The sequence below is a fragment of the Xenopus laevis genome, chromosome 5S (assembly GCF_017654675.1).
Source record: "Xenopus laevis strain J_2021 chromosome 5S, Xenopus_laevis_v10.1, whole genome shotgun sequence".
Classification (NCBI taxonomy): Eukaryota; Metazoa; Chordata; class Amphibia; order Anura; family Pipidae; genus Xenopus; species Xenopus laevis.
In genome coordinates this window covers 40,361,523-40,378,034 of record NC_054380.1, presented here as the reverse complement: position 1 = coordinate 40,378,034, position 16,512 = coordinate 40,361,523, and the positions used below count along the sequence as shown (strand labels likewise).

Genomic DNA, 16,512 nt, shown 5'->3' with positions numbered 1-16,512 from the left:
GGTATAGGTGCAGAGTAAGCGCAGCGGAGCTTGTGGACGCCACCTTCTGGCTCTTCTGTATTCTTCAGGAAGTTAATGCCGTGTTGGTGTATGCGCAGTTGAAGCAGTCTTTCGGTTTGTAGCAACTGCACATGCGCCAAAAGTGCCAGAAGGGAAGGAAAAGCACCCAAAGAATGCCAAAGAGCCGGAAGATGGTGCCCATGAGCTCCGGTGCGCTTACGCAATTGCAATTATACGTGAGTAATGAAAGGGGCACTTTCAGGGGTAATCCTCTATGCAGCATTTTTTATTATTGCAGTGGTTTAGTTTTTAAATAAGACATGTTCCTCTAAGAGTGTTCTCGATCTGCTACATCTGATTCTAATTGTGGGTATTTGAGATACTAATAAATATAGGGGTGTACTTACTTTTGCCACGTGCAACATTTGCATATATGTTTACAGAAGAACCCGATTCTACATCTCCCAAGGATGAGCTTTCAAATCCCATAATATCCAGGAAACTGTAAAAATAAAAATGTGTGTGTGGGGGGGGGGGACGACGACACAATGTTTGCTAGAAAAAACACCAATTCCGGGAAAACATGAGTGACACAATGGACTACAAAATGTAAAAAGTGCATGATAGTTGTTAACTTTTATAACCTTTATCAATACTGTTGAAATGAAGATCAAATATCTGTAAAAAGTCAAAAATTGCGTTACATAGGGGTGTACTTACTTTTTCACATGACTGTACATAAATATGCATTTTTTTTCATGATTGTACATAGATATAATTTTTTTTTCTTCACGACTGTGCACAGATCTGCAACTTTTTCTTCATATACTGCCATTTGCTATCTTTCAGTAGTAAATTGATGTCTGTTTTATTAATATATGTTTTGCGAGGAAATATTTGCTTTTACTCTAACATGCCCTTCCTATTAAATGCTTTGTAAGGATTGTATCTTTTATATAAAGTTTTAGAGACTACATGTTCCTCATCTATATAGGGGAGTCTTCACCATGCCAGACGCATTGCCTTGGAGTAAACATGTTGCATGCGCAGCAAGCTTGGCAGTTTCTTCTGCAAGTATCAGGCGCTATTATTTTTGTTAGCTGACGTGTACGAGATGTTGACATTCTTCTGAAAAATCAAATATATGTGATTGGAGTGTTGGTAAAAAATACAATTAAAATCTTAATGTAGCCCTACCCATTAAGAAATACTTAACTTTTCCTTGGCTGACAACGTATTTGTGTATTGTAACTCTGATCATCTGGAGGATGCTGGACCAATACCCTTTAATGATGGCATGCCCGTCCTGTGTATAATTGTCTTGCATTTTCTCTACTTCATGATTTTTAAGAAAAACTATCTGTTTTTTTAGCAAAGATGTCAAGAAAGCTAAGCCTACCTACAGAGTTAAAGCCTGAATTAGGTAAGTTACTTCTCTTTGGATATCTTTTTTCATTATGTTACTAAAGTAAATAGCACCTAAATGTTACACAGAGCTTTACGAAGATAGTTCAGCATTCACATCAGTCCCCAAGCCAGTAGAATTTACAATCTCATCACATTCATGCAACATTCCAGGGTCAATTTCTTCAGTAGCCAGTTCAACTGCTTGAATATTTTTGGAATTTGAGAGGAATCTCAAAAAGTTTGTAATAAGGCAAACAGGCAGAATTATAGTGCCTATTAAAAATATTCTCCTCCTTGGGGATTTCATGTTTTGTTGTCACATAACAAGGAATCACAATGGATATGATTGACAAGAATAGACTCTGTTGTGGCAAAGTAAAAACACAATATAATTGAATACGTTTACATTAATATGACACACCTACATGATCAATAGTACAGGTAATTCTATTAAAAAAGTCACACAATTAGTTCAAAGGAGTTCACCGGTGTATAGTGATAGGGTTTCAAGTGTAGTATAAATACACATGTATCTAAAAGTTCCAACATGTGTTAGAGTCAGTATGATGGCATAAAAAAAGAAGATGCAAAAAGAAAGCCCATGTTAACTAAAATGTACATGACATTTCACTACAAAAGACACGTAGGAGATTCTGAAGTCCATTGGAAGAAAATTTTTAGTCAGATGAGACCTAAATTTAACTTTTTAGCCATCAGGCTAAATGCCATTGGGAGTAGATTTGTCTTTCAGAAGGATGTCTTAAAGTCAAGAGTTAGCGTCAAGATCTCAATACAAGATGGTTTATTATCCCCTTCAAGGAATGTGAAAAATTGCAGTATGCAATTTCCTCATAGATACGAGGATTTACTTGCTGCAGAGGTGCATCTACTTTATACCAACTTGAAGAGAGTGTAGCCTTATTCAATCAGTTATTGTGTTTTGTCATTGTAATTCATTTAAATCTTTTTACACTTTGACATGAATGTCTATTCTATAACATTCTAACTACCCCTTTAAACTGTAAACTATAGAACTGCAAAATGAAAAGTACAATTAAAGTTTCCATTACAGAATACATTTACACACTCCTGAAATGGTATTTTCTTTTCTTTAGCAGACATTTCAGAGGACAGATACTGAAGCTTGCTGTGAATTACTTGTTTCAGCTGTAATTTTATAGAGGGAAAATCAGGAATAAGCCCTATCATATTTTAACCCCTTTCCTGGGAAGTCCCAAAACACCCACTTACATGGACACTTACTTTAGTGTAATAAACAACTGAAGTTTTAGGAGGAGAGAGGAGAGAAGAGTTTGTTCACAGTTGCCATGAGAGAAACAGGGCTGAATGCAATAAGAAGAAGCAGGCATGCCAAGCCTAGTCATTATACTGACCATGGTTAGAACAGGATAAGTTCAAGCATATTCAGAGTACAGGCCAGAAGTCAGATGGCAGGCAAGCAGTCAAAATCCAGACAGAGGTCACAAAATAGGTGGTAGATATACAAGGCATTTAGGAGAGAGGTTAAAATCAGATCCTCAAGTAGTTGCACTAGAAAAAAGGAACTGGGGCACCAAGACGGGCTGTATAATAAAGCACAGAGTGCAAGGCAAGTCTTAGGGCAGGACTCCACTGACTATTCCGACGCGATCCGACGCGCTGCGCAAAAATGCAGGTGTCACGTCGGATGCAACGGAAATAAGGTAAGTAATGCTATTGTCGGATCGTGTCGCATTGTTGATGCGACGCGAAAACGTCTGTCGGATGCAGACGCAGCGTGCAGCATCTGCATCCGCTGCAATCGGAGTCCTGCCCTTATACAGAACCCCCAATTATTACAGAATAACTGCCAGCTGATTAGAGGTGGGAATTGAGCCTGTAGTGAAAGACATTGAAGACTGTTTACCAAGCAGGCTTATAAAGTCCTATTAGTGGAAAACTGCACAGCTATCTAGCACACATTCCAGATTTCTAGACTGCCAAAGCTCAAACAACTTCAGCTTGAGATAAATGGCCTTGTCCTCCTTATTTATAGTACACACTCTCGTTCTTAGAGCTTTCTGTAACGTGATACATGACTGCACAATGTGAATTCCATAAATCGATTATAAATCAAAGAAATACTACACTATTGTCTTGGAGAAGCACCAAAATGCCTTAATAACTGCTAGTGTGTGTTTTTCTTACAAGACAATTGAATCCTCCTTTATGAAAATATATGTGGTATGTTGTTTGCTGTAAATGTTATCATTTTATGCTATGGGATTTTATCAGTAGAATAGTAATAGACTCATTTTTATAAACCTGACAGTGCCGTTTCTAGATGTTAGAGACAATTCCTTCAGTCGGTCCAGGAGCTCCAGTGTGACAAGCATTGACAAGGAATCACGGGAAACAATATCATCTCTGCACTTTTGTGATACATTCACCAGAAAACCTGACGTGTCAACATCCCCATGTTTGTGGGTTGGAACAACGCTGGGTACTGTGTTAGTCATTGTATTAAACCTACCACCGGGGGGTGAGCAGAGACTTCTACAGCCTGTAATTGTGTCTCCAAGCGGTAAGTTAATAGTACCGCACAACACTAGAAAATGTAGTTAATTGCCCAGGTGCTGGTCAAATATAATAAATATAGAGACAGAGTACCGCACACACCCAGATGCAAATTCACTATGCGCCGAAGCCCCTAACGCTAGCGTCAGTTCGCTAGCGTTGGGCATTTTCGTTACTTCGCAAATTCACTAACGGACGCTGGCGTAACTTCGCTAGTGTAACTTTGCACCCTTACGCCTGGCGCATTTGCGCAATGGACGTAACTACGCAAATTCACTAACGCACACATTGTTCTGAACGCTACCTTTTACGCTAGACTTCCTTCGCCACCTCAGACCAGGCGAAGCGCAATAGAGTAGATAGGGATTTTTTCAAAAAAAGTTGAAAATGTTTCTAAGTCCCAAAAAACGTTGGCGTTTTTCTATATTATGGGTGATAGGCTGAAAAAGATCGAAAAAATTTTTGGGGCTCCCCTCCTTCCCCCCTACATTTCCTAACTCATGGCAACTTAACTATACAGTGGGCACATGTGTAGGGCAAAATAAAAATTTTATTTGCTGTTTTGAAGATTTCCCAGGCATTTGTAGTGCTGCTACATATTCCTCCATTGAAATTTGAATTTGGGGCCATATGCAAATTAACCATCGCTAGCGTACTTCGCTTAGTGAATCAACGCTAGCGCAACTTCGCAACCTTACGCTACCCCTGAGCGCAACTTCAGATTTTAGTGTATTTGCGGAGCGCTGGTGAAACTACGCCTGGCGAAGTGCGGCAAAGTTACGCCTGGTGCAACTACGAATCTTAGTGAATGTCCCACAGGGACTTAATATAAAGAATAAAAGTTTTATTACAAAAAAACCATCAATCAATATATTGATTTTATATCAATATATTTATATAACAATATATTTTAAATGAAGGCAATTGCATCAAACGTATCCCTGCTGAGAACAGTCCTCTAGTCATTTGCATGTGATTCATTCTGAATGCAAGCATTTATTTTAATGTAATTTATAAAGAGACTGTGTTTTACTTCCTAGTTTTTTTTCCTAGTCCAGAAGCACTCTATTGATACTTTTATATGTGGCCTTCACATATTACATGGTATTTCATGAAGTTCTCATTTTATTATTTCTTTCAAGGAACCGTACTGAGGTTAAAGGGTGCAATCTTACGAATGGCATTTCATGACACACTCGCAGCTTTAATTCCAGCAGCATCTGAATCCTGGAAGGAACCCAACGTACCTGAAGATAAGGATGATAAGGATCGATTGAAAAAACGAAGGCCAGTGTCTGTCTCACCCTCCTCCTCTCAGGAAATCAGTGAAAACCAATATGCAGTGATATGTTCTGAAAAGCAAGCAAAGGTGATCTCTTTGCCCTCCCAAAACTGCATTTATAAACACAACATAACAGAGACTTCTTTTGTTCTACGAGGAGATATAGTGTCAATGACTAATAGCACCTGCCTTGCATGTTTCTGTGCCAATGGACATATTATGACGTTTAGGTAAGGCTCGTTTTCTAATACTTACAGTATTGAATGAGATATGGTCAAGAAGAGAGAAATATTCTCCCACAGAGAGAAGGTTAAATACATTTGATTCCCTGTGCTGCCTAACAGTTTTTTTTTACTGTATATCCAAGACTATGTGACTGAATTAGGTATAAACCCTTTTAACACAGGGTACACCATCTTTATACTTGAATAACTTTGTGTTTAGACTGCTTTTGGTGTAATTTGTTTTCACAATGATAGATTGGAGAGCTCATCTCCCAAATTCTATTTACAAGGTAGTAGCATCTGTACACGGTCCTCAATAATTGAGCAATGTGCCAAAATATGTGACATGAAAATGATTCATTTTATGAATAAGGTTCAAGGTACAGGAGATCAAAGATATGGACACACAGGTTGAAGGCTGAGAGAAGCAAATCTGCTCCCTGCCCCTGCTCCATTAATTTGAATCTGATCAGTCTGTGTACGCACACATACAGCGGAGCTGAAGCTGAGGTTAGCCCGGAGATGCCTTCTTTTGTGTATTTGGTCTGACCTCAGCTTCAGCTCCGCTGTGTATGTGCACACGCAGGATAATCAGATTCAGATCAATGGAGTGTTGGCAGGGAGCAGATCCACATGGCCAGGGAGCAGATCTGTGTTTCTCAGCTTGCACAAATACACAGGCTAAGAACAGCTGGAGCCCATAGCTTAAAGGAAGTCCTGGGATTAAAACTTGGAAAGGAAATGCTTCCAGAGCCTCCTTTGTGTGTTGCATCTAATGAATCTCAGACTTAGGGGCCGATTCACCAAGGGTCGAATATCGAGGGTTAATTAACCCTCGATATTCGACTGGGAATTAAAATCCTTCGACTTCGAATATCGAAGTCGAAGGATTTAGCGCAGATAGTACGATTGAACGATCGCAGGATTATTCCTTCGATCGAACAATTAAATCCTTCGATCGAACGATTAAATCCTTCGAATCGTTTGATTCGAAGGATTTTAATCCAACGATCGAAGGAATATCCTTCGATCAAAAAAACTTAGGAAAGCCTATGGGGACCTTCCCCATAGGCTAACATTGAGTTCGGTAGGTTTTAGATGGCGAACTAGGGGGTCGAAGTTTTTTTTAAAGAGACAGTACTTAGATTATCGAATAGTCGAGTGATTTTTAGTTCGAATCCTTCGATTCGAAGTCGTAGTCGAAGGTCGAAGTAGCCCATTCGATGGTCGAAGTAGCCCAAAAAACACCTCGAAATTCAACGTTTTTTTTTACTTCGAATCCTTCACTCGAAGTTAGTGAATCGGCCCCTAAGTGTCGGACTGGGACACCAAGGGCCCACCCAAAAACCTTAGAACAAGGACCCACCATAAAAACTTAGACCAGGGGCCCACTCTCAGTAATAATATTCTTTATCTCCTCAATCAACCTCTGTTTTCTTCACATACTATAATCAATTATTCTCATAGAAATAGTGAATGGCCATGAAATAGACCAAAAGTTTAGCAGCACTGACACCTGGGCCCACCGGGAGTTTTCCTGGTATCCCGGTGGGCCAGCCCGTCACTGCTCAGACTAACAACATTTTTAGTGCCACATACTGTACATTTGTGTGCCAAAGATGATTTCATCAACCTCATCAATGACAGCAAAATACAACGTGTTTATAATTTACCACCACAGATACTTATTTGCATTGGTAAATTTTACAAAATTTGTGCCAGGCTCTTTTTGCTTGCATATACTGTTATTTAGCGTATCAAATGCTGTATTGTGGTTAAACAACATAGTGGCTTGTATCAATTTTTGACCCGTTCAGATTGCAGTTGCTTGGTAAAGGAGCCATTAGGAATGTAAGAGGTGTGACCAAAAATATAATCTTTTATGAGATGGGACCAGGGGCGATCCTGGCCCCTCTACCGCTTGAGGCAGCTTGCTGTTACTGCCGCCCCCCTCCCTGTGCACTCACCTTTTTTCGCACCAGAGGGGGTCCACGAGGGTGGCGGAGAGGACCAGAACGCTATTGCAGAGAACATAATTGCGCTTTTCTGCGCTAGAAGAGACGAATTTTCCGGTTTGAAAACCGGAAATTCGGCTCTTAAAGTACCAGGAGCCGCATTTTTGCTGCCCCTGGTACCTAGTGGGGTGCTGCCGCCTGAGCCGAGTTTCTCGACCCGCCTCATTGGCGCAGCACCCCTGTATGGGACATGTCGCTAATAATTAGCAGTAGTGATGGGCAAATATGACCTGTATCGCTTCGCCGAAAATTCGCAAAACAAAATTCATTGAAGTCTATGGGCGTCAATTTTTTTTTGATGCGCAAAACTTTTTCCACCCATTTAAGTAAATGGGATATATTTATCAAAGAGTGAAGTTAGAGATCACCACAGTCCTCTAGAGTGAAAGTCCGCCACTCCATTAATTTCTGTGGGATTTTGAAAGGCGTATTTATCAAAGGATGAACTTTCACTTTCACCCATTGCTAAATAGTTTTTTAAAAAAAGTTTTTTTTTAAAAAAAAATCCCATAGAAATTAATGGAGAGTGGCGGAATTTCCCTCTAGAGGACTGTGGCGATCTCTAACTTCACCCTTTGATAAATATACCCCTTTATATATTTTGATAAATATAGACCCTACAGTGGTGTGAAAAACTATTTGCCCCCTTCCTGATTTCTTATTCTTTTGCATGTTTGTCACACAAAATGTTTCTGATCATCAAACACATTTAACTATTAGTCAAAGATAACACAAGTAAATACAAAATGCAGTTTTTAAATGAGGGTTTTTATTATTTAGGGAGAAAAGAAATCCAAACCTGTGTGAAAAAGTAATTGCCCCCTGAACCTAATAACTGGTTGGGCCACCCTTAGCAGCAATAACTGCAATCAAGCGTTTGCGATAACTTGCAACGAGTCTTTTACAGCGCTCTGGAGGAATTTTGGCCCACTCATCTTTGCAGAATTGTTGTAATTCAGCTTTATTTGAGGGTTTTCTAGCATGAACCGCCTTTTTAAGGTCATGCCACAACATCTCAATAGGATTCAGGTCAGGACTTTGACAAGGCCACTCCAAAGTCTTCATTTTGTTTTTCTTCAGCCATTCAGAGGTGGATTTGCTGGTGTGTTTTGGGTCATTGTCCTGCTGCAGCACCCAAGATCGCTTCAGCTTGAGTTGACGAACAGATGGCCGGACATTCTCCTTCAGGATTTTTTGGTAGACAGTAGAATTCATGGTTCCATCTATCACAGCAAGTCTTCCAGGTCCTGAAGCAGCAAAACAACCCCAGACCATCACACTACCACCACCATATTTTACTGTTGGTATGATGTTCTTTTTCTGAAATGCTGTGTTACTTTTACGCCAGATGTAACGGGACACGCACCTTCCAAAAAGTTCAACTTTTGTCTCGTCGGTCCACAAGGTATTTTCCCAAAAGTCTTGGCAATCATTGAGATGTTTTTTAGCAAAATTGAGACGAGCCTTAATGTTCTTTTTGCTTAAAAGTGGTTTGCGCCTTGGAAATCTGCCATGCAGGCCGTTTTTGCCCAGTCTCTTTCTTATGGTGGAGTCGTGAACACTGACCTTAATTGAGGCAAGTGAGGCCTGCAGTTCTTAAGATGTTGTCCTGGGGTCTTTTGTGGCCTCTCGGATGAGTTGTCTCTGCGCTCTTGGGGTAATTTTGGTCGGCCAGCCACTCCTGGGAAGGTTCACCACTGTTCCATGTTTTTGCCATTTGTGGATAATGGCTCTCACTGTGGTTCCCAAAGCTTTAGAAATGGCTTTATAACCTTTGAAATTGAACTCAGGTGTGATAAACCACAGTTAAGTTATTTTTTAACAAGGGGGGCAATCACTTTTTCACACAGGCCCATGTAGATTTGGAGTTTTTTTTCTCCCTTAATAACGTAAACCTTCATTTAAAAACTGCATTTTGTGTTCAATTATGTTATCTTTGACTAATAGTTAACGGTTTTTGATGAGCAGAAACATTTAAGTGTGACAAACATGCAAAAGAATAAGAAATCAGGAAGGGGGCAAATAGTTTTTCACACCACTGTAGTTCATAAACATATAACTGACATGGGTACACTTTTAATACATTTATCACACAATCCACTATGTGCACTGGGCCTTCCTGCAGACTGTATATAAAAGGTTCCCAGTGCTTGTAGCATGTGGTGAATGAGGCTTTGCACACCAATGATTCACAGCATATGTAACTGTGCATTAACCTGCCCTTGGATGACCAGCTTTGTAGAATAAAATGAGTATAATAAGTGATTCTTGGCTACATTGCTTCCACCTCAGAAGCAGTGCATAGAATTTCAGATGGCTCTTGAATGTGTCAGTGTTTCACATTTACTAATACAGGTATAAAGTTCTGAACGCCATCTCCCATAGACTCCATTATAATCAAATAATTAAAGTTTTTAAAAATGATTTCCTTTTTCTCTGTAATAATAAAACTGTAACTTGTACTGGTTCCTAACTAAGATATAATTCATTAATTTTGAGGCAAAAGAATCCTATTGGGTTTATTTATGTTGAAATTATGTTTTAATAGACTTAAGGTATGAAGATCTAAATTACAGAAAGACCCCAGGTCCCGAGCATTCTGGATTACAGGTCCTATACTTGTATAGATACTAAATTGCACCACCGCTGTAACCCAATTCACCCGAATATGCCTATAACTGTCATAATTTCATGACATCTGTTTATCACAGTTTACCAGTAGAATTCAGAAAATAACTAGTCTGTATTAAAGATGAAGCAAAGTGGGGAAATGTGAGTTATGAATATTATAGTTGCAGTGCTAAAGTACTCCATTTGTAGCTGAAGAATTATTTAAGGCTGCCATATGTCTGGAAATCCAAGTACTTTGGACTTCCAGACGTTTAGGGTTTTTGATAGACTTAACCAAGCAATGATTTGTATGTTGCCTCTAAAACCACAGTCTTTTTGTAAGTTTTAATTCCTGCATTTGATTAACCATTGAACTTTAGGTCCATGTCATACCCTTCTACTATGTTCTGGATCTCATTTAGCAGTTGCAATACAGAGCAACCATAAAGGAATTGGACATAACTCATTTGAATTTGTACTGACCACCACCCCCTAAAGCACACTCTATAGTGCTCACTCAAAGAGCACTAAGGGGTCACTGTTCCTAACTTGCCCTTTGCACCTTGTCCTGCACTATGTAAAAGACCCCTTGAGGTCTGTCCGTTTCCTATTGACAAAATATTAATCCTTGGACAGGTGTGATGAACTCATGTATGGCAAGCCTAATGATGGTTTCATGCAACTATCACACATTTATGCTATGCTTGAGGTCATTCCTGTAGTCAACAATAACAGGTGTTAGGTGTCCCATATATTTTGTTGGCACTGCTTTCCAGGACGCTGATAGATCTGGTGTTATGAATGAACCTGGGATTCTGTCTAACATATGTGTGTTATTGTAAGGTAAATGTTTTTATATAGATTGCAAATATAGATATCGCAAAAAGTTTTTATAGTTATCTCACTGCCGATTTTCTTTTTTCATAAGTTTGCCAAGTTTAAGGCCGCTGTTGGATGTAAATTACTTGCCACTGACCAACATGCGGATAGCCCGAACATTCTGCTTCACAAACAATGGACAGGCATTGTATCTCGTCTCACCCACAGAAATCCAGAGAATTACCTATAGTCAAGACACCTGCGAGAACTTACAGGTATAATATACACAGTGGGTCTTTATTATCAAAGTCTCGTATATATTATTATTATTATTAACATGTATTTATATAGCGCCAACATATTGCGTAGCAGTGTAAAGTAACTGTGATTATACAACTACATCACATGAATTACATACATAGAATATATGGAGTAACAAACATCACAATCAATACAGGTACAAAGAGGTGAGGAAGGCCCTATGCATAGGCATACAGTCTAAAGGGAAGGGAGTAATACACAAGGTGTGGGAGTGGGCAAGATCGAAGTAAGTGGGTGAGAAATGTGGTGTTGTATGTGGTGTTGCGTTTGGTAGTTAAGCAGAGTGAGGGTAGGCTTCTCGAAAGAAGTGCGTTTTCAGAGATTTTTTGAAAGCAGAAAGGTTGGGAGAAAGTCGGACAGATCGTGGGAGAGCGTTCCAGAGGAGGGGTGCAGCCCTTCCAAAGTCTTGAATGCGAGCATGTGAGGAGGTAATGAGAGAAGAGTTGAGTAGCAGGTCAGTAGAGGAGCGAAGTAAGCGAGTGGGTGAGTATATAGAGATGAGTTCAGAGATGTAGGGTGGAGCAGACTTGTGAAGTGCTTTGAAAGGCAGTGTCATTAATTTGAATTTGATTCTGAAAGGTAACGGAAGCCAGTGCAGGGATTGACAGAATGGCGAGGCAGAGGAGGAGCGGTTGCTGAGGTGTATGAGCCTCGCAGCAGTGTTCATTATGGACTGGAGAGGTGACAGTCTCTGGAGGGGGAGGCCAATTAAAAGAGAGTTACAGTAGTCTAGACGCGATATGATGAGAGAGTGAATAAGAATTTTGGCAGCGTCTTGGGTGATAAATGATCGTATTTTGGATATGTTCCTTAGGTGGAAGTGACATGATTTAATAAGTGACTGGATATGAGGAGTGAATGACAGGGCAGAATCTAGGATAACCCCAAGGCACCGGGCCTGGGGAGAGGGGGTGATAGTGGAATTGTTAACTATAACAATATTTAAGTATTAATAATGTAAATAATGAGTTTCAGCACGTTTGGTGAATCATCCCACTCATGGTTTTATTTCTCAAATAATGTTGCAAGCAGCAGAAATAAAGAAGATTTATTGTTTACTACTTTATGGCATGGCTTTTATATTTAACGGTTGTGGCACATGTTGAGTGGTTTGATTGACATTTCCCTGTATGAAGCAGATTTATCAATGGGAAGGGCCACAAGTTGACGTGAAACTATAATTATCATACACAAGAGCTGGAAGTTGCCCTAACTTGCAGCTCTGGCCAGAAGTATGAATGGCATTTGAGCCACACTGCATAGCAAGTATTGTAATGGCCACAAAAGGACTGCATATTTCATAGCCCCGACAATGCTGAAGAATACCACTCTAAAAGATGTGGAAAGTGGAAACATGTTTTTTTGGACAGTTATTGGTTGATCCAATAACAGTAATAACCTCATTGATTTGGGAGAAATGTGATGTTGCTTATGTTTGGATGTATAAAAAGCATACAGCTCTCCGCACAGACACTGTAAATACAAATAATTATTGAGTAGTTATCTCTTGCAGGGCTTTACTGTACAATCCTATTTGGGTGATATGATCTTTCTGTGAGTAAGCAACTGAGAGGTCCCTATGATAGATGGGCACTTCCACAACCCAGAATTGGCTATATGCTGCTTAAGTGTATTATGTGTAAAGCATTTATTGGACACAAGTAGAAGTAGTGTTTCATGAGGCTAGAACAGCTCCCTGTTCCTGAGGGGGAGCATCTGTGGTAGCTATAGCTATTGAAATATGTTTTGTGTGTGTCCAATACATCTTTCATAGTCGCTACAATCTTATTCTTGTTTATTCACATCATACTATTATTTAATATTATTTAATAAGCCCAACCAGTGAGTCATGAGCAGCATGTTGCTCAACAACCCATTGGATGTTGCCCCCAGTGGCCTCAAAGCAGGTATTTTTGTATCCTTGGCTTGGAGGCAAGTTTTGGTTGTATAAAAACCAGATGCACTGCCAGTAGCCAATCCCAGCACATATTTGTCACACCTTGGAACTTTCATGCGTATGTTGCTCTCCAACTCTTATTACATTTGAGTGTGGCTCATGGGTAAAAAAAAAAAAAAAGGTTGTGGACCCCTGATTTAAAGTATTTAAACACCTTTCCAGCAGTAATGAACAGTGGAAATTACCAGTAATTGTACAACTAACTGTTTCCTTTCTATCGTAATGTAGGAAATGTTAGGAGAGCTTTTCACCCCAGTTGAAACGCCAGAAGCTCCTAACAGAGGGTTCTTCAAAGGCTTATTTGGTGGAGGGGCACAGTCACTTGACAGAGAGGATCTTTGTGAGTATTGGACTTTTTTGCCAGAAGCTATGAATAAGGGAAATAAAATTAACAGTTAGTTGAAAATCTAACATTTTCAGTACAAACGTAAGTGTGGGTCAGTGTGTGGGAATGAAATGAGCTGTATGTTGTACAGTATGTGACAAAAATTTGAAAATAGTTCATGTTATCTTCTTTTATCTGTTAGTTGGAGAGAGTGCATCTGGGAAACCACCAAGAAGCCTAGCCCAGCACATCCCTGGGCCTGGTGGAATTGAGGGAGTCAAAGGAGCTGCATCAGGAGTTGTTGGAGAACTAGCTCGTGCCCGGTGGGCCTTGGATGAAAGAGGGCAGAAAATAGGGGAGCTGGAGGAAAGAACAACCGCTATGCTTACCAGTGCAGACTCCTTTTCAAAACATGCTCATGAGGTACAGCTTGCTCATTGTTGCTCTTCTATCACTGTGTTTATGGCTTAGTTTGTGGTTTTCTTCTTAAAACCAATGAGCCGTAATGTTGCCCTTATAGCTTCTATCAGCACATAGCAATGTTGTATAATTTCCATTCATCAGCTGTCCAACATATGAAATGGATTGCAGACACCTCTGCACTAACCGTCTGGGTGTTTCTGACACTTTTGTTTCTGTTCACGGACGCCTTTATTTTTTGTCAAAACACTTAAACCCAGAGTAATGTCTATAATATATATAAATAGTATATGTAGATCAGTGTTGGCTTTATCATCGCCACATTATTATTAGCAGCTGAAGACAGGGAAGTAACATACCCAAACCGAATACTGGATTCGGTGCATCCCTGCTTTTCACACCAACAATGTTTTTGTTCTTTTTTTTAGATGATGTTAAAGTATAAAGATAAGAAGTGGTATCAGTTCTGATGACAAAGATCCAAAACACATTGTTTTAAGTGCATCAAGAAGGAGAGTTTAAACCAAGAGTGCATCAATTTTCTCTTCAATTATTTCTGCAGGACAGTTGGGAACCAGGGGTGAACGTTCATATTTGGTTACAATTTCCTAGCACAAATCGTATACTGTCTTACCTCAGTTTGTGGCTTTAACTGAGGCGCATTGAATTAAAACACACAAACTCGGTACTGAGTTGTGATTTGGTGTGGCAATGAGTAGAGAGCAGGCAACACATGAAAATTTTGAAGGATAACATTCCTGTTTTTCTGGATCCTTGGATTCAAACATTGTGATTGGACCTCTAGTATTTCACCTATGTTACATCTGCTAGGAAAGCTTCAATCATTTTCAGTTGTCAAGCCTAAGAAGCAAGACAGAATCAACACCAACCGCAAAAATGCCGGAATCAGCAAAGGGAATCTCGTCATCACTTAACAAAAGTGAAGAAAGTCCTTTGAGATTTCATGTACGCTTTATTCATGCTTTGTTCAGTTCAACACTTCAATTGTAAAGCCTCCAGCTAGTATTCGGCAACCTTGCGCCCTGATCCACAGACGCGCTTGCTGGGTTTACTGCATTTCTTTTGCAGCTATGGCTTTGGAAATAATGGCCACTGCATCTAAAACATATATTTCATATAAATCCACTCACCACCTTCATGATTTTTTTTTCCAGCAAATGGGTTTTTCAATAAATACTGTAGTCGAAACATATAGAGCATTTGAGCAGAAGGTATAGGGTTACGTGTCCCGAGGGTATTGTAACTGTTGCTAGCAATCTGGTAAATAGCAAATCATATTTTTCTGTATGAGATTTGTAAGTGGCCGACTTTATTTTTGTCATGCATAAAAATAATTACTATTTTGCTTTATAAGTCAAATGGCTCTGTATCAGTTTACCGAGCTGTGTATATAGAATGAGAAGAGATTACAATTCATGTCATTCCATGAACACAAACTATTAAAGGGGGGAAATGACCTTTTTTTTTTTTAAAGTAGTACTTATCCATTTGTTTTACCTCAGGATAGTTAAAGGGTTAAGCACATTTTGTGCACAGAGCATTGTCCATATATCTTGATTTGCCTTTATAAACCCTGAATGAAAGCTGCCATGTTGTTAATGTTCAAATAAGGCATTTATAAAGCTCAGTAGAGCGGCACCATTTAATGGTCTGTATACTTGGTATTGTTCCATTGATGTTGGACTCTACCTCTTCCAAGATAAGCAAAGAAGTGCATCCCATTCATTTGTAGGAAATGAAAGTTCAGCAGAAAAGGAATATTCTGTGCTCATAATAATCTGCCTTTCACCTTATTATACCTGGTTAAAGGAAAGGAAATAGAAGACTAGTACCACTAGTAGTAGAGAATGTGTTTGAGCACATGTTCCAGGCATCTCAAAAGTCCACCCACTAACAAAGGTATTTAGGATTTACTCATGTGCGGTGAGGAAAATGACTAAATCAAAATACCATAATTCACTGGTGAATCCTTTTTATCATGTGAGTACCCACTGTAATACTAAAATTGCACCCTTATGGACACAAGTAGTAAACTTTGCAGACATGATAATTCTGCATGTTTGATATTCTGTTTAAAATCCTTTTTTTCTGCTCACAACCCGCAATTTGGTCACTTTATTTAAGATGTATTTTGTACATCTATACAGGCATGGGATCCGTTATACGGAAGTACAAGATTACCACGCTTGCACACCCTGGCTCTCCACGATAAGATGACCCGGTGCACTGTGATGGAGGCCTCGGCAACCTCAACAATACGAATACAGGAAGAATTCACTGGCACACAAGGGTTCTTTCAAGCAGGTACAAGCCCTTGCTATATTTTATTTGCAGAGGTGCACCTCTGCAAATAAAATATAGCAAGGGCTTGTACCTGCTTGAAAGAACCCTTGTGTGCCAGTGAATTCTTCCTGTATCCGTTATACGGAAGCCATTATCTAGAAAGCGCCGAATTACGGAAAGGCTGTCTCCCATAAACTCCATTTGAACTCCAATTGATCCAAATAATTATTGTAATAATAAAACAGTACCTTGGGCTTGATCCAAACTAAGAT

General features: G+C 39.5%; 1 protein-coding gene across 6 annotated transcripts in view; it reads left to right on the top strand.

The window, feature by feature from the left end:
- stxbp5.S (syntaxin binding protein 5 (tomosyn) S homeolog) overlaps nt 1–16,219 on the top strand; it is a 204,470-nt gene extending 188,251 nt beyond the window's left edge. For all 6 annotated transcript variants that reach the window (XM_041564434.1, XM_041564433.1, XM_041564432.1 and 3 more), the window contains 7 exons: nt 1,373–1,423; nt 3,719–3,970; nt 5,106–5,475; nt 11,023–11,188; nt 13,420–13,531; nt 13,719–13,939; nt 14,365–16,219. In XM_041564434.1, the coding sequence (XP_041420368.1) occupies nt 1,373–1,423; nt 3,719–3,970; nt 5,106–5,475; nt 11,023–11,188; nt 13,420–13,531; nt 13,719–13,939; nt 14,365–14,406 (1,214 nt within the window). In that variant the 3' untranslated portion in view covers nt 14,407–16,219. The remainder of the gene's footprint in view (nt 1–1,372; nt 1,424–3,718; nt 3,971–5,105; nt 5,476–11,022; nt 11,189–13,419; nt 13,532–13,718; nt 13,940–14,364) is intronic.
- Nucleotides 16,220–16,512: the final 293 nt, after the last annotated feature.